This window comes from Tyto alba, unplaced genomic scaffold (assembly GCF_018691265.1).
Source record: "Tyto alba isolate M040663 unplaced genomic scaffold, T.alba_DEE_v4.0 Super-Scaffold_19, whole genome shotgun sequence".
NCBI classification, from domain to species: Eukaryota; Metazoa; Chordata; class Aves; order Strigiformes; family Tytonidae; genus Tyto; species Tyto alba.
In genome coordinates, this window is record NW_024881281.1 from 5360202 (window position 1) to 5379291 (window position 19090).

General features: G+C 38.0%; 1 protein-coding gene across 2 annotated transcripts; it reads right to left on the reverse strand.

Annotated features, from left to right (window-relative positions):
• Nucleotides 1-637: 637 nt before the first annotated feature.
• On the reverse strand, nucleotides 638-19034 carry NSRP1 (nuclear speckle splicing regulatory protein 1). 2 transcript variants are annotated; one of them, XM_033004792.2, is made up of 7 exons: nucleotides 18969-19034; nucleotides 17652-17739; nucleotides 7865-7921; nucleotides 6492-6623; nucleotides 5339-5546; nucleotides 4666-4774; nucleotides 638-2293 (listed from the first exon to the last, which is right to left on the reverse strand). In XM_033004792.2, exons 1-7 carry the CDS (start codon nucleotides 18986-18988, stop codon nucleotides 1261-1263), a joined length of 1647 nt encoding a protein of 548 aa, XP_032860683.1. In that variant the 5' UTR covers nucleotides 18989-19034; the 3' UTR covers nucleotides 638-1260. The 2 variants fall into 2 exon arrangements, with proteins under 2 accessions (XP_032860683.1, XP_009974949.2); XM_009976647.3 differs by lacking the exon at nucleotides 18969-19034 and adding an exon at nucleotides 18344-18448.
• Between the last annotated feature and the right edge of the window lie 56 nt (nucleotides 19035-19090).

Here is a 19090-nt window from a genome sequence, read left to right on the forward strand (position 1 = left end):
TTTACTATACCAGCAAGGCCTCTGACAGACGATCTCCTTCAGTGTTTGAACCTTGGCCCACTGCTAAATACTCTTTCATAGTATTCCAACAGAAGAACCAATGCATATTACATTCATTTAGACAGAACAGCAAAACCAGACTGATCCACACTTGGACTAAGTGCTTAGCTACTTGATTAGCTTACATAGAGAACTCACTCTATTTCAAGTCTTTGTAAACTGGCAGGCTTGGCATTTATTTTTACTCGCATTTTGTCTCATTACTAAGTCTGCTGAACAAAATATTAGAGAAACACCAATCTCAAAATCTTTTTTTTATATATTAGTTTACCCTACAGTATCATAAAAGCAATACATTTACTACAAAACAAAGTGAAAGAAACCATTGTGAAAAGTACTGAAAATGTATTCTAAAAACGACAAACCCTGTCAGATATCCTACTCACCTAGTTACAGTTCGGACGTAACTTTACTCTTGATTATGAACATTTGAACAGGCAGATTGCCAAATCTAAAATATTACCTCCAATAGAACAAGGAGGTATGACTGTAATACATGAAGAGACTCATATACTTTATTTCACACAAAAAAAGATGCAGTAAAGTAACAAGCATTAAAAAAGACCCATACATTAGATCCAGTATGTATCTTACACTTTATTTGTGTTTCTGTACATCAGGTCCCCAAAACCAAGGCCCACACATAAATAAAAAAGTCATATATCAATATGCATTTAGCTTACAAAACACCATACTACATACAGAAATCTCCTAGATTGTTGTTTAGGCTGTTTTTCTTACTTTCTTCCCACATCCACAAGTCTGTTTCTCATTTTTGAGCACATCAGTGGACAACAGTAACTCCTGCTAAGGCCTGAGAATACCTTTGTTTCAGCAGGGCTCACTGATGCAGCTACTGAAAGGCTTAGGGGCGGCTAGGGGGAAGTATTCTCACCTGATGTTGTTTAACACTCCTGTATCTGTCCCAGAATCTTCAAGTACAAGGATAGGGTACTGAAGGCCAGAGTGGACAGTCAGACAAATTTAATATTTCAACTGTATAAACAAACTAAGGGTGTGTACCAAGTGATCCATTAATCCATTCCAAAAGCTGTTCTTCTATTATGGCACACACAATTTATTAAACGAAAGCCAGGAATAAATAGCCAGGATACACTTTTACTTCTGTACAAGAGTCCATGCTGCAGTGGCTTTTCCTCTTGGTTGACAGACCAAGTGTTTTTGTCTACCACTGGGACATTAATCTTCTTCCTTCTCAATGTAAGATTTAGTGCTGACCCGTGCCATTTGCCTTGCCAAATAGCGGTCCCTTGCTGACATGACTGTCTCTTCATTGCTCCGTTTGGCAAATTTGCTCATGCCCTCAGATGGTTTCTGTGATTGTTCTTTCTCCCCTTCTTCTCCAGCTTTACGTTTCTGCTCAGACAAAATTCCAGAGCTGGATCTTCCCTTCTCATCCACCTCTCTCTCTTTACCCTTTCTCTCTTTTTCCAGATCAGACTCTCCATCTTTTTCTAAAGATGTAGGAGTACTTCCCCTCCTCTCTCTGTATTTCTTTTCATCACTACCATACTTCTCTTTCCTCTCCTTCACATGATCTTCCTTTTCTCTCCATTTATCTCCTCTCTCCCTCTCTCTGTCATTATATCTATCTTTACCATTTCTTATTCTTTCTTTCTCTCGTTCCTTTTCGGAGTGCTTCTCTTCTCTCTCCTTTGCCCTCCTCCATTCTCTGCCATGTCCCTCCTTCTCTTTTCTTTCTTTCCCCCTTTGTTTATCATCTTGCTCTTCCCTCCGTCTGTAGTTATCTCTATTAGTGTGATCCTCATATCTGTGTCGCTCTTCCTTTTCCCTTTGGTGATCCTTCTCGTGGGCCCTATTTCTCTCATAATCTTTTTCCCTGTATTGTTCATCATGGCCCCTTCTGCTTGGTCTGCTCTCTCCCCTCTTTGTAGGATGAGTTGTTTGGGCTTTTGTATGCAGCTCTTCCTCCACACTGGATGAGCTTGGTGACTTGGAATGCCTCTGGCTCTTGTGACGTTTAGCCTCCTCTTCACTGCTCACAGAGCTCTCTCTCCTTTTCTTCTTTTTCAAATTTACTTTACTATTTTTGTGTCTCTTATCATCATCACTACTATCTGTTCCTAAGTCGGTATCAGCATCTGGATTATTCTCTTTCTTAGCAGAGGGCTTCAGTCTTTGACTTTCATATGGGCATTTGTTCCTTTGATTGGACTCATCAGAACAACTGTCAGATTTTTCTTCCTTTATCCTACATTTTTATGTTAAAAAAGAAAAAACAACATTACACAGCCTGAAATCTTAAGACTTTTCTACAGACTGACTTCTGGTCAGGGCTTAAGCAAAAGATGCTGCTGAGAAGTCTAAGAAAGCAAATCTATCCTGCAGTTCCAGGAATCCAGCACAAAGGATTTCTATTAAGTATCTGTATCTGCTTCATTGGTGAATGCGAGCTGGTGAATTTATCTAAAAGAATGACTATGGTTAAGTATCTGTAGCCTCCATTTAAGAAAAAAGACATAGATTTGTATTCTTGTGTAAGCTTTTTGGCAAGCTACACATTTTTTCCTATGTGTTTATTCCTCTATTCACATCAAATAATTATCCAGAGAAGAAGCAGGTTGTATGTTTTGTTGACAGAGGTAGGAACATAGCTTCCATTCGCAGATTTTTTTAATCCAGTATTTCTGAAGATCTCACTCTTGCGTCTAGATAGAAATCAGTATCTTCTACCAGCTCACAGATTCTTAAATACAAAGCGCTGACCCATGAAGGATTAATTTGGGCAGTACACAGCAAGGTTACCTTTTGTCATTCTTTTCTGAGTGATAAGGAAATACATGTTTACTCACACATGCCACATGTCTCTTCTTTTTAATCACACAGTTACAGTAACAGACTGTGGTAACTTCTGAATCAGCCTACCATCTAGTTAGACTGAATGTCTGATGCGTGCCTGAAGGCATGTTTAGTCTATGAACAATGACTAAAAATTATGCTGAAAAGTTTGATAATTTATTTAGCAATCCAATTAACCAAAATGACAAGTCCAAGGTGGACCACTGTGGGAACAAGTGATGCAAATTCAAAAATCTAAAAATTGAGCCGTTTTCTCCTTGTATGCGATTGTACCACCATAAGAGAGAATAAAATTAAAATATGCACCTGAGCTAAATTGAAAGCTCTACTAGGAGCACCACCTACAGTACTACTTGTTTTCCCCTGAATTAATTTTATATACCACTTGCAACAGGAATAATTCCTTAATTTTCATGATTAAGAATCATCATTTCAAATGACCTCTATACAGTACAAAACTACATCATCCTGAAGATACTCTGAAAGAAGAACTATTAAAGCAAATGGCCAACCAAGTGGGCTGACCACTACCACTACTGTTTTTATAAAGAGATGCAACTGAGTAACTTAGATTTCAACAATAACAGGAAGAAACCATAAAGTGTAAAATTCATTTAAGCACCTCATTAGCAATCTTTCCGCACCTCTGAAACCAAGCAGGTATTTCACTTTGGTGAAAGCCTGAGACAGGATGTTTTTCCAGACACATAGGTATACTAATACTTTAGGTCTCAAATGACGAAACTGTGCCCTCAAAATTCCCATTTTGTGCTTAAATTCAGGATGCTGTTCTGCTTTTCTTCCAGTCATTCTTACTTCCTATTTCTTTTACACTACTTTTCCCTATTGATTTCCAATACAGTGACATATCATTATACTAAAGACATAATCAAGAATTCCCTTATTTCAGATAGCTGAATAACCTCACTGTGATCACATTTTTCATTTAAGGTATTTACTTTCCAATAATCCAATCTCAGATCTAGAAGATCTCTTGATGAAAGCTTCGGGTTTTTTGTGATGGCAAGCATTTAACTAGTGACATCCAGGTTTAAGGCCTATCTCAAATGAGGTTTAACCTGATTTAATTGTTTCAAATGATCAGTTGTTGCATACAACAAATATATCCTCTTCACTATATTTATCCACAGGGCAGAATTTCACTATCTCAACTACATAAATAATTCAGCTTCATCTCATTACTTTGCTCTGGAATGTGCCTATATTAAGATTTTTAAATATTCCCATTGGATTTCCTATATATTTGATTAATTTCCTTTTACCACAGCATCAATACTCAATTAATGTATTTTTTATGAACTTGTAAATGTGGAATAAATACAAAGTTAGACATTCACATTCTTTTCAGGAAATTCATATCACAGTATCAGTACCTCTATGTTCATTATTTTACCTTTTGTCTCCCTCATGAATCAAAATACGTAACAACGCAGATTGCCAAGTATTATATAAACCAAAGTAAACACAGGTTAGAATACTACCAAGCCACATTACAAGTATAACTGTCCTTCTGACACTTTGTAAATAGCATCCCTCTTCTGTGTGTTTCTGTCTTAATAGTCTATACACTGATGATTATTAGACATTTTCCAAATAACTTAGTTAATCAACTGTATAAATTAATCAGCTTACCCCACCAGTGTTTTAGTACTGTCTTAATTCTTACAGTGTTCCAGTGAGTCTGGAATCACAAACAGCCAGAAGCTGGTTTATATCTCAAAGCCTTCTGGAATCACATCCTACCTGGCTTCACGGAAGCTGCATTTAGGCGTCTCCTCTTCCCCTACCCTCTGGTTTAAAAGATGTCTGTAAAATCCACTGAGATCCTTCTGTTTGGTCACATCCAGGTACGCTAAGAGAAAGAAAGTAAGGCTGGATTTACTGTGCCATAAATACTCATCAGACATAACTCACAAGTGGTAGACACCACTGCAATCTCCAATCTTGAGGGTTTCAAGCACGGAGCAGAAAAAGCTCAGAGCAACCTGATTTGACATCACAGCAGACCACAGTTTGAGCAAGAAGCTGGAACAATGACCTTCATAGGTCCACTCCAACCTGATTTATCTTATGATTCTATATCCTATTCTTTATACCTATTCCTGGGACACTGTACAGAATGTCTGAAGTAAGGGGTGTAAGCACCACTGCACCCCAGGCTTATGAGTCTTCCTTCAACAACTGACCCTTCCTAGGGTAGCAACCCAAATAGTACTGACAGACAGAGAAACTTCCTCTGTTCCTTCAGTAACATGTACAAAGGAAAGTAACAGATAAAGTGGGATCTGATTCAGCACCTGCTATCTGGTCCCTTTTAATTATCTCAAGCTTCACAGAGAGACTGGATGACAATGTGGTAAATCATGTACAAGGCCATACTTCTTTTTCAGAGAAATTATTTCAGTGTGAATCTCACCCTCAAGAGCTGCCACTCTTCTTTCTCTTTCCTCCTCCTCAGCCCTTTCTTGCAGCTTCTTCTTATAGGCTGAAGTCACAAAAGCCTCTTTGTGAGCAAACTCTCCTCCTTCCATTTCACGCTCTTTCTGAATTTTTCTTTCCATTCTTTTTTCTTGCTCCTTTTTTCGAATCTCAGCTGCTTTGAGGATATTTTGGATGTATCTGGGCTAAAATAGGAGGGAAAAAAGGTATGCTGAGAGGTAATTGAGGTGGCTGAGAAAACACCAATTGGGATTGATGGAGTTGTTGAAGAAAGTTGGTAATGAAAGAAAATGGACAGAAGCTAGTCTAATGTATTCTCACACTGTCTGACAGCTGTCCAAAATAAACTGTCATTCCCTTTTTGATCACTAACATGGCATGCTTCCTAACAACCAACGAGGTTGCTCTATTCAATCAAAACATTCAGCCCATATCTTTGTCTAGGATGATTTTTGCTCTAAGTGAAGTTAAATGCTTTTTGATTTCTCATCCCTCTACCTTCTGTTGCCTTTCTACTGCTGTAAAGGAGTGTGAAGCTTCCTTTTATACCCACATAACCTAACAAGAGCTTTCAAATGAAACAGAATAAATAACAATGAAAACATCGCTTGTCAGGCTAATTCAGCAATTCTTTGAAATAAGGCACTGGGCTGTGGAAATTGGCTCACATTTCACCAACGAAAGCTAATTACTTTAGTCTTCTGACAGTCCTCCAGTAAGCACACTAGTGAGTGAGGAGGGACGGTTTATGTTCATTGGCTTAATAACAAAAGTCTTTATTATCAGTATTAGTATTGTTCCAGGGCCCATTGCCACTAATCCTACTATCGCATCGTAATATTTTCTTCAGGAATACAAAGAAAGATATGCTATCTGTACACCATAAATTGGGTGGGAAATTTGTAGTCTGCCATCCTCCAGAATACCACTGGGTCAGGACTCTGAAGTATCTGATGAACTAAGAGTTTTGCCAAGGTTCTTGCAAATTATTACCTTATGTAACAGGATTTGAGCACAATACTTGTGTGCCCCATGAGAAAATGCATTTGGCAAAGCTCAAAAGTTAATCAATCATAGTTGTTCCAAGCATACAGAGATAAGACAGACAGCATACATTTTCAGGTATCGACCTTTTTGTCATCTTTTCCGGATAACACTCTGGCATTACTTTCTTTCTTCTTCTGCTGCATTTCATCATAAATACTGTCATATTCATACACTGTAGCATCTTCCTCCAAAGCCTTCTGAATCTCCAGTTTAGTCTAAAAGAAAAAACGGGGGGAGAAGATAGCAAAAAAATTAACCATGACTTTTTTCCTATTTTCAAATATTTTACTCCTATATTGTGATTTAAACAGATCTATAGTATAAACCTATCAATTAGAACATTGAGTGTAAATTAAAAACAGTCTGATCTACAAAGTTCTTGAACTGTTTACCAGGATTGATAAGATGAACAACCAAATCATCACCAGTATTTGGAGTTACAGGAAATATAAGAAGCAAAGCACAACAGTCAAAACAGTACTGGAAACTTCTTAATGAGAAAACTGTTCCATCAAATAATGTAATTAGCTGTTTTAATAAACAGTAAACAAAATTTCAATAAATTTTACTGCTTGTTTTCATCTACAGTTTATTCCTCCCCTTTCTCAAAGCTCTAAACAATAAATATGTACCAATATAATTCAGGATACGATTCTATATTTCACAGTTTTATCTTCTGTTTGTACAGAAGATAAAGTTGGAAGTAAGAACTGTGAAACCATTCAGTTTTCAAAAGCCCGATCAGAAAAACACAGCTACTAGGGCAGCCCTTAGATCAGATCACCTGACAACAGAAAAGGAATGCTGAACTGCAACCATACAAGTTTCTCTCAAGCACATATTACCTCCATCAAAAAACAGCAATATGTTAAGTGTATGATGCATATTTTTTTTTTAATTCTAGCTATGTCTTTATTGGTTTGGAACTTTTTAAAATGTAAAATTCATGTCTCTTCCGTACAATTTATTCCTCGATTACAGTAAAAAGCTCACTGTTTGTATGTATTTAAATATTTTAAAACCCAATACTTTGAAACATTACATTCTACAAACAAAAACTGAGAAATTCTAAAAACATCAATGCATTCTATGCCACAAAACAGATTTTTTTTGTGTTTATGACCAGCTCTGCGTTAAACCTCACTCATGCAGCTTTCATTGGGCAGTTCTTCAGCTACTCTGATCATAACCAAAAGAATTTCAAAAAGAACAATCTTCCCCAGAAAAGTGAAACAAAATCTTTTCTAGAGGAAATGTTGAGAATTTCAAGTCAAGTTTTAAAGAAAGTCTTGTGCTGCAAAGAGCAATGCACAAAATCATAAAGTTACATGGAATTTTTTTAAAGGGTAACTCTAACTCTAAAGTTGCAGAATTATGTTTCTGCAATTATTTAATAAAAGGGAATTGATGCAGTAATTTCTTAATCTGCTAAAGGCATACAGAGTCCACATCTTACCTGTTTCATTGCTTGTTTTTTCAGTGCTTCTTTCTGAAGACTTTCACCAACAGATGGCTGTAAGAAGGAAGCATCATAAAAATAAAATTAATTACTTTGATAGAGCTCATATTATTTTTCTACCATTCTAATGAACAACTACATAATAGACCCATTACATAGGTCAGTCTCTCACTTCCATATTATTTTTCTGTAAGCAAGAAAAACTAAAAGTTCATTCACATGCATACAATGAATCAGCCTTTTCCATGAGCAAAGTATTGTAGTATCTCAACATACATATGTTTGGGGTTTTTTAAATGAAAACGGTGATGAATTTAAGAAGATTATTTCAATGATGTGTGTACCTCAAAAGCTGCATAAAACATCATGCCATTTCACAAAACAAATAACCTCTGTCCAGTAAATGCTCAGAGACATAGAAGGTCTGTGAGAACTGTTTAGCTGCAATGCCTCCCTCCAACCACTGCCAAAAAAAACTGGCAGAAAAGACATACCCTTCCACTACGGCAAGGGTCAATCTGTTGGCGCAAGAAGCCAGCATAGCAGCAGCCAAAACATCTAGCAAAGGACAGCTAAATCCAGCATTGAAACAAATTCCTAAGAGAAGGACGCCTGTTACACATCTACTCACTCCCAAACACTACAATTCTTTTAGTTTTTGCCATTAAAACAAAGAAGAAAACACAGAAAACAACCCCCCAAATCAAGAGAAACTGGAATTATACCCTCCTACCAATTTATGTATCAAAAACGTCTTAATGTTCTTGGGAATGTTTGTGAATAAAGAAGGATAAATGTTCTCAATGATTTTTTTAATTCTATTTCTAATAGTCTGTGAAATAGATGGGTGCTATTCAGAATATGCATACTCTTCTTCCAGCATGTAAATGCCATCAGCGATATAGCAGCCATGAGCAGACATTTTAACCGACAATCTCATGAAAAAAATGTATTCATAGTAAAAAAAAAAAAAAAAAACAAAACAAAACAACAAAAAACAAATATCCAGGATTTGTCACTTATTTCAAGTTTGATCTGTATTAGTTCCGTATTTTTAGAAATAAGAATACTGCTGATTTGAACAGCATGTACTTCAAACACTAATGTTTAATTTCTTAAGATTAATATGCTAGAAAATGCACTACTAATCTTCCCCAAGAAAAACCATATCCGCTACTGAAAACATATTTTCTAATCATATTGTCTTTTTAAAAAAAGCCTTGTATTTTATTTAGTTTTGTCTCTTAATTAGTGAGCTAAACGGCATATCTATCTTTTCTCAACCAATCAAAAATACTGTTTAATAAACAGATTCACTATAAATGACAGGACTTGTATCCTTGTTTATGTAATTCAATATCTCTTAATCTTCAAAAACAGAAATAGGAAGGAAAAATCCTTTCACATTTTGGCAGCTTCCCAACTTTTGCAACTTTGACTAATATGTGCTCTATATCGCATTTTGAAAAGACAAAGAGATTGTGTAATCAGCTCAATAAAATTAAAGAATGGAAACCAACTAGCAGGAAGCTTGTCAGCAGGGACTAGGATCTTTTGAAATCAAACAGAATTAGCAACATGTAAATTCAAATAGATCCCCTGAACAAGGAGGATTTTTAATTCATGAGATGTTTAAAATAAAATAATAACATGTCATGACCCCTCTTTCTTATGCTATTAAAATCTTAACAGATGTATCAACAAGGAAGAAAACCAAGTGCTTTTCCACAATTTTCTACATGACAGTCTGTAAACAGTCCAAATATTTTTCCACTGGTTAATTTCATGAGCAGGGAACAAGTTGTGCCATGAGCAGCAGAATTAATGGAGTTTCATTATAAGTGACTTTGTGCCCTCTGCCTCTTTATTTCCCCCATCACCTTCTCAGATACCCTGCCTGCTTGATTTATCATGTGGGCAGCGCTGGGTGTGACCAAAAGCTAGCCCTGTGCCGAGCAGTCAGTCGAGGGCTCTTCCTCAACACTGAGAAAGATTAAAATCACAAATCCTCATCTATGGCTGTCCCTTTACCCAGCTGCCAATTTTCATGAAGACCACAGGAACACAGTATCTTTAGGACCTCTGTCACCCACCACAGATGGTTAAGATTTTTAGCCAGTTCACAAGTCATGTGGAATTAACAGGTACATACAGTGATCACCTGAAAGGGATTTTTTTTCTGCTATGAAAACCATTGATGATAAAGACTTGCAATCTTCTGTGTAGCTTTTTTAAAAACAAAAACCAAAAAACAAAAGACCAAACGAACAGAAAGGTAGTATCTCAGAGGAGTATCAACTAATTCTAAACTCACCTCAGAGAAGGTGCCAAGGCAACATTCTCAATATTTGAAGAAGTACATGTGGTATCACATAATAGCATCTACCGAATTCTACTCTAAACTTTTGCTTACTTCCCATAAATATACTAGTACCTCCTTTCATAAATAATACTACAATCAGAAAAACCTGAGACATTGAATATTCAAAATATTCCTTCCTAGCCCACTCCAAGTAAGTGACTTACAGAAAAGTAAAAATGGGAACTTGAAAGAGCACATATTCTAACTTTTTCTGATGCTTTAATTACTACATGCAGACTTAGATAAAAACCATCTCTGCTTTCAAAATGTTAAATATCGTGGTTAAACTACAGCAATAAAGGGAAAACTCGATGTGCACTGTCATGGATGAAGAACCCTGTACTGACTCACTTACGCCCCTCACTAGGAAGCGGCCTCTCTCCCTTACCCGCTGCAGATAACCAGGCAAGGAAGTAGAGCACGCTTCAGGCTTTAGGAAGCTGAGCTTGGCAGACGTTAGCAAAACACTCACAGAGTCCACTGTGGTGTCAGGGACTACACTCTGTATACTGCAGCTTGCTGATTATTTGGACTAGAATTGGATATAGTCTCTTATTTATGTAGCTGGTTGACTGGGGGAAATAGATTGCAGATTATTTAGTTTAAAACAACCTACAAGAATCCTGGCTTCATTCATCTAATATTTACCTTTGGCTTTCAGGACTGAAAAGCTGATGTTGAGAAACATATAAAATACTGTACTTGATTTTTATGTCATAGGCTTTCTTCTAAAAAAATGTTATAAATGAGTCAGTATACATTTCTTAATATAAACAAATATTTTAAATTGACAATGGAACATACACCAGCATTATACAGAAGACCTAGACTTCCTCCTGGCTATTGGGGAAGACAACAGTCCTCTACTTGACATATTCAGGGTCATCACTGAACGATTCCTTTACCACTCTTACACTGGTTTTACAGAAACGTAGCTAAACAATAGGGAATCTGCCCTGCATTATGCCAGAAAGCAAGGGCTCAGTAAAAGACAAAACAGATTCTGCAGTTACATTTCCAGAATAAGCTTTATTCCATCAAAATATTTGAAACACTGCTTAGAATGTTTTCCTTGTCTGCCTACATGAAATAAACGTAGTGATCTACCAAGATTATATAAACACAAAAGTAATATATAATCCTCATTATTGTATATATAGTTGTAAAGAAGTCCACCTGCAATTTGTTTGCCTATGTGGCAGTAAGTTTACAAAAAACAAACACCTTACCTAGTCGTTTATGGTGGACAATTTCCTGTGGTGCTGAGAGCTCTGACAGATGAGAACTTCCCGTTCTTTTGTATTGTTTTTACTTATCAACTGCCCATTTATTAAAGGCCCTATAAGCTCAGCAATCTGTCTCATATTTTCTTTTTCCCTGCAGTCAAGCTATTCTTCTGAAGCACAAAGCTTATAGTTTAATATTTTCTGGAAGGATAAAATGTTTTAACCCTATCCTCTGAAACGACATAGTACCCATGCAAATCAAGAAACTCTTAGAAATGAGACTCTCCATCCTACCACTCCTACGAGACCATGGAAGATAGTATGTACACAACTGAAAAGGTTTTAAAAAAAAAAAGTAATAAAAGAAATTACACCAATCTACTAACATTTCTCGCTGTTCCCCCCCATTTCTTATCTCCTTCAGGTATCTGTAAGCTTCTTTCAGGTTCCTAAGTGCTTGAGCTACCTCCTTATTTTTATCCTGCAGGAAAGCACCCCTTCTAAGTTATGTCTTAAGATGACTTTTTTACATTGTTCCAACAGTCAAAGAACAACAGACCAAACTACCAATCAATGCTTTTGGTTTGTCTCAGCTGTGTTCAGCTCATGACAGAGCATACAAACCTTTATATAAAAAGTTAAATTCAAAGTTCAAATGCAAATACCTAAGAAGGCAATTCCACAAATGAGACAACTAAAATTTCATTGTCATACAAATTTGACTTCTCTGCCTTCCCACCACAATACCCCAGTCTTCCCACATCTTGGGTCCGAACTGCAGTCCCTTGATTTCCCTCTGCATCTCCCGCTTCCTCCTGTCTCACTAGACCAGGCAGCCAGCCCCAGCTTCCAGGCCAGCTGAACAGAGCAGGGGAGGGTTGAGATCATCTTGTCTTTCTCCTCATCGGGGCATTAACAGGGCCTTTGTTCTGCAGCTAGAGACATCTCGTCAAAATTGGCCAGTACATTCAGAAACTTACTATGGGTTTTAGAAAACCAAACCAGAAGCAGGATAGCAAATGATCTACCTGAGCATACTTAGTTTAAAGAATACTCAGGCTCTATTTATCCTTCTGAGTTGCTACTAATTTGTCCCATTTGTTCTTGGGAACAAAAGCCAGTTGCTGACATTAGGTTTTTAGAAGTAATTTCTCCTAAACTGTTGCTGTAAATGACACAATTTCTGGAGCAAAGGGTGCAGCTCCATTTAAACACAATCTCAGAAAACAAGTCAGCCTATGACTAGTATAATTTTCAGTGACAAATCTGGTTTTTAGGAAGTTACAACTTTAAATCTGAAGCTGAGAGTGTATTGTAAAAAAATGTCACAACTATTTTAACAGATGCTCTCAAAGTATATGAGATGCCTGACTTGCTTTTCACCACTGAGTGCCACAAGAAGTATGAGACCAACAATTCTGACATAATAGCTATTATTAATGGATTATCTTGCATTAGCTGCATAGCCTGCCTCCTAAGGAAAAGCATTTGTGTTGGCTACCAAAACCCCAGGCATGGTACTTACTGATAGACTGTGTAAGACATCACTCCATCCCTTTTTTAAAATCAAAAGATGCTTCTGCTCTAATACAATCTGTTATGAAAGATCTGTGAGGGGGCTTTGCCCTTTAACATTGCCCTTTTAAATTCTCTACATGCTGCTTTGACCGAGACACATAAAATAAATTATCTTTGTTTAAAGTTAAATATATTTTAAAGGGGAATTAAATGCTTCAGTGACATCAGGAAGATTATATGTAGTTTGATTTTAATGCTTCACTACAACCATCTACTTTTAACTGGATGAACAGAAAAATATTTGACCAAACTGCAATAGCAGGATAATTTGGAGCTCTGTTTGACCAGCAACTGAAAGAAGCACAGTCAGCCAGTACACAAGAAGCAAAGCTTACATTTATACTGAGCTAGCCAGTCCAAGCACGCTTTATTATTAAAGACTGAGAAACAGACACTTTCAGAGCAAAATTAATCTCACTGATTTTAGGTGTCTACTTCAGAAGGAGGTAAGTTGTGCCTCAGAAGTACCTGCATATCCACTGACTGTATGTGGAGCTCAGGGAACTCAAGTGTAGATACCTGCATGTTTCTACGGATCTTGCCCCAAGGTGGTGGCCCTTTGTGGCTACATCTCTGAAGGGCTGAGATCTCACTCTGCTCACTTCATTCTTCTCACATCAGATAAGGAATCTCAGACCGTGAGATCTTTGGATTCATGACACTTTGGTGTCAAAATATCTTATAACGAGCTACTTACACTCTCATGTATATGCATTTAGCAGTGAATCATTAAGGCTTGCCCTCATAGAGGCTTATATTATCCAACTACAACCTGCCCATGAATGATAAATAAATGTACATGAGACTCAAGCTTTCACAGGGAAAAAAAAAAGTCCAGCAGCAGATTCATCTCAATTCATACACTATACAAGCCATAGATAAGAGCAGAAGATAAGATAAAGAATATGAAAAACATGTACAGAATTAGCTTTCCTCAGCATTCCCTCCTAGCTTCCAGAAACCGGGAGGTTAGGGACTTCCCGAACTGGAGGATGCACCTGGACCATTGTTCGACACCAAAAGCGTCCCTTAATTTGACTAATCCATTGCTGAATCCATTTATATTTTTGGTCATGCCACAATATCCTGTGGCAATGATTTTCACAACTTAATTATACATTGTGTGGAAGAAAAAAAACCGAGCTTCCTTTTTTTTATAGTAAGCCAGTTACTTGGTCATTTCGTAATATATCCTACTGCTCATATTATGAGAAATGGCAAAATCACTTTACTTTCTCTGAATCATTCTTGATTTCATATACATGCTCTCGAATTATTCCTCTCCACTCCCTTCTCCTCAGTAATCTCCTTTTTAAGATCTCCTTTATCCTTAGTCTTATTTTGCATGAAAACTGTTACATAAACTCTGGTCATCATCAATACTCGTTACTTCACCAATCTATTTTTTAGTCATGCTGTATCCTTTGCAAAGTTGCAAAGTGAATGGAAGGATCTGTACGCAAAATCAAAAATCTGAATCAACAACAGGATATAGTTTTCTGCTTGTTTATAGTTTCTTCCTTTGTGCTGCTTAAACACTCCATTTATCTTTTAGATGATCTCTAAAAAAACCACCGAATCAAGCTGATACATTCACTGAACTATCCACACTGACTCCACAATTTCTCTGCTGAATTTAGCACCTACTTTGGTCTACATACAGTTATTTTTTTCAGCTACACTTTACATCCTGTAGCAACAAATCAGTTTTGAAAGGCTGGTAAGGTACAGGAATGTACACTGGGTAATTCTGATATAATAAAAACCGGGAGATTATCTGCTGTACCACTGAGATATTTTCAACTAAATTCCAAAGATAAAATAGAATGTGGAACAGTGCACTGGGAATACTGACAAACTGCCCCTGAAAACTCAATGCATGAATAAGGGAATAATATTTTTGGAGAAAACAGATATGTCACTAATAACAATAAGACAGAATGGAAACTTATTTCTAACATATGATAGTTTGTTGCAGTAGCATCTCTCTACAACAGGCTTCCCTAAGGGTAGCAACCTTCCCCAAATTTTTTAAAGATAGAAACAACTCCTCATTATGAGGCAAATAATGCAGAACTGTATTGGCTAAACCAGGCGATGTCAGTTACTTCTACTTTTTCCCAGCCAACACTGTAGTTCAAGAAAACTTCCATCCCAGATGTTCTGTTTCTTATGAACTAACCCAAAGATCATCTTCATCAGCAACTAACATCCATTAATGTACTTAGCCACAGCAAAAATCATAATTTTCAAATTCCTTCAGCAAGGGTACATACAAAATCTTAATGAAATATGCATAGTAACATTTATAAAAAAAAAAAAAAAAAAGGCAAAAGTTTGGTATCTAATATATAATCATAGACCAAGTCAGGTGTGCAGATTTCCCAGCACAAACTTTATTAGAGTTCAGTTAAAAATACATAATCTCCAGACATTTGAGATGTAGTTCTGACTGATAAGGTAGCAGACAGGAAATGAAACCCCTCCCAAATGCTGCTCCTTATCTTGAAAAGCTCTGAAATTATTATTGAACTAATAAAGTAATTTTGCTTTTTTTAAAAAATGATCTTTGTTGATAAAGGCAGTTATGAGATTATTACTTTTTGCTGGGTATGTACCATATTGATGAGCATGACAACTTTTAAGAGTCTTTATAGCAGACACTGGTAGTGAATCCATCAGCCTTTCTGAAAGGGAGAATAGCTGATCTGTTAAGCTAAAAGTTAGCAGACAGCATCATACATTGTTATTATTAGAATTATAATAATTCATTATTTTGCTTTAATGTTTAGATATTAAGGGAAAACAGAGAAGTAGAAAAATGCAAGATAGCCCTATACTCAGGAAGGTTCTCAGTCCTACCATGCAATGTTTAATGGCAACAGATTAGGTCAAGCTCATTCTTAGGATCTGGAAAATGTGGGGTCCGTCCTTTCTACATATAGACAATGCCAAACTGACAGGGAAAGCAGTCCTAACACTGAGCACAGTGGATCCACTCTCATCTTCACTACCTGTACTTAAAGGAAAGCCTCTCTTTAGAGTCACCGAGTCAGCTGAGCTCAAGTGGAGGGACGCACCTCCTGATAGTGCTGAGGACAGCGGCTAAGCGAGAAAAGGGATGGGATTTAAGAAATGTTCCTGTCCTGTTTCCTGTACGCCCCTGAAGCTGCACTGAGGCAGTTTCATGTTGAGGGCTGAGTGGATGTCACGAGGAAGGCCCTCAGCCCTTTCATGCCCTGTACAAAGGGAGCTCAGACACCTTCAACAGCAGTGTTCTGGATTCTGTAATGGAACCAGGCACACAGAGCTGAGAATTGATAGATTCAGGGTTTCTGCGACATAAAAATAACAACTGCTAGTTCATTAAAAAAAAAAAAAAAAAAAAAAACAAAAACATTTTGAAAAGAAATCTTTTGATAAGAGGATTCAGAAACTGAGGAAGATTATTTGATGCTTTATTAGCATTGTTTTTTTCAACCACACAAGAGGACTATGGAGTGAAGCTCTAGAGTAGTAAGAACACAGGTTCTGTTTCTAAATTTCAACTTCTTAAATGTTAAAATTCTAGACTATATGTAAAGCTTATTTTCTGGGTTTTGTGGGGAAAAAAGCTAAATATACACATAATGACATTATGATTGAATTACAACGAGCAATTCTACATTGATAAAACACAGGAAATTGTAACATCATGTCCAGAAAGCCCCATCCACGTGGAGAGTTCATATCCACAATTCTAAGTTTCTATTCTTCACCTGTAAACTATGAAGCTACTGGCTTTAAATCCTTCCAAAATTCTGTTTTAGAAGTTGGGTTTCTGTAATGTATATAAACCAGCCTATGTATCACACCAGTTCTTGGATGCTCCCCATACTCATTGCAGTACACCCAGAAATGTAATTTTTATAGTGTACAGCACCCTCTACTGGGGCAGGTAGAAAGCTTTTGAAGGCAATACTTTAAAAAAAAAAAAAAAAATTAAAGGACACTATAAAAGAACACTATCAACATCATGCAATACAGTCATACATCACAGAGTATCAATAAACTCTGTGATCATAGAAAAACTGGATATTGTTCAATCTAGCATTGCAAGTACTTCCAGAACTACAAGTAATTCTCATTACTTGCCCTTTTTTTGCTTTAAAACTTTTGGTTTGTACAGCTTTGCTTTTCTTTCCAGTGAGTCTGAACATCATAAAACAGTTATGTAAAATTTAGGTGGAATAAGCTAAAGGATAAAATACACTTAACAACTACACTTTTAAGTTAGTATCTGAGAAAGGACTGTTGATTACTAATGCCTTTCTATTTGCAGTCATATTTTACCAGTGGTAGCCAACAAATTTCTTTACGAGCTACATACTGTTAACTCTTGCAAACAAGTTGACACATGTGATGAACTTTTGAAAGACTTCATAGGAAGTAACTAACAATCAAGTCATCACTTCCATCTAACTTGCACTAAAGAAAACATAGGTCATATTTCATTCCCAAAGCCAAAATGACAACACATATCTTAGTGACACTGCCATAAGCTGATGCAGGCATTAAGGGTCATAAACAAACTTTGCAGAATATGGGGCAACTTTCAAGAGAAAAGTGTTGAACTGACCTCTTCATCAGAGTCATCTGCAAACACTGAGAGTTTCTGCGAAGCGAGATTTTTCTGTGGCAATTTTTTGGGCATAATGAGCCCATATCTAGGGGGAAAAAAAAATAATAAAAATCAAAAGTTACCTTTAACATTACTTAAAACAAAACACATAGCATGTTCCAACACAAAAAACTATCAGTCACAATTTTAGAAACAAAGTATCAGCATCAATATAATGTATCAAGTACAGATCTGAGCAGCATTTGCAGTAGTGCTTCTCCCATAGCCAGTGCTGTCTTTTTCCAGACAAAGTTTCTGGATGCAATGATCTTCCTAAATCAGGCCACAAATCTCTCTTGTCCAGAGTTCTCCAAGGGTTTTTATTTTTTTTCCTCCCTCAGAGAAGAAATTACTACTGTTCAACCTGAAGAGATTTAGTCTTAGCCTACACGAGACACTATTCCACAACTACATCTGCTGCTGCAATAAGAAGTTAATCTGTTTTGCATGGCGATGTGAGCCACCAAGCCACAGAAACAGCTACGGCAAAAGACAAGATTTACAGTCAGCTTATGTCACGTGGAGACTAACTACACACAGAGAACTCTTCTGCTGACGCAGTCAATTTCTGTGCTCAGGTTTCTGTACCGAAAACACTTCCTCCTGTTTTCGGTAATGAGCAATCTCTAAACCAGGAATTTCTCCCCCACCTGCCCTTCCCCGAGTCCATCACTGAGTAAATAATAGATCACCGCAGCCCGTAGCGTTGAGCTAGAGAACTCCACGATGCCGTTGGTACTACGTCATCATTGTGACGAAACATTTGCTTCCGTGTGCTCTGAACCCGCCCCCCCAAGAGCTGCCCCGGACCCGGTTGCGGGGAGCCGAGAAGCGAACCGCCATCGCAGCACCTCGGCCGCCTCAGGCCGCCGCTCAGGGGGCGGGAGGCGGCGGCTGCAAGGCGGGCTGCGCGGGAATCCTGAGGCGGTTCTGCTTCCTCAGAGTGAAAACTATCCCCCGGCAACACCGCGGCGGCCTCCGATGCCTTCCCACTGATTTGGGGTGTTTTTTTTCAAATTTTTTCAGTTTTAAATGGAGGCCAACAGGACAAGGCTATAACGGCAGACAGTCGGCCGGAACGAGCGAGCCCCGCTCCTGCGGCCGGGCCGGGGGGTTCTGCCAGAGCTCGCCCCGGCCCGAGGCAGGGCCCAGCCTCTGCCCGCCCTCAGCGGCGGCCCCCCGGCCCCCCCCCCGGGTCGCTGTCCCGCGGAGCACGGCCTGGCAGGACCCTCCGCCCCGGCGGGACCCCACGGCCCCAGCTCATCCGTCACTCACTGCTTGCTCAACGCCGCCATTTTGTCCCGGCCCCTGACGACGCCACGTAGAGCTGCCCGCCGTTCCGCGGTCGCAGATTCCTCACGGCCAAGACGCCCCCCCCCCACACACACACACACATC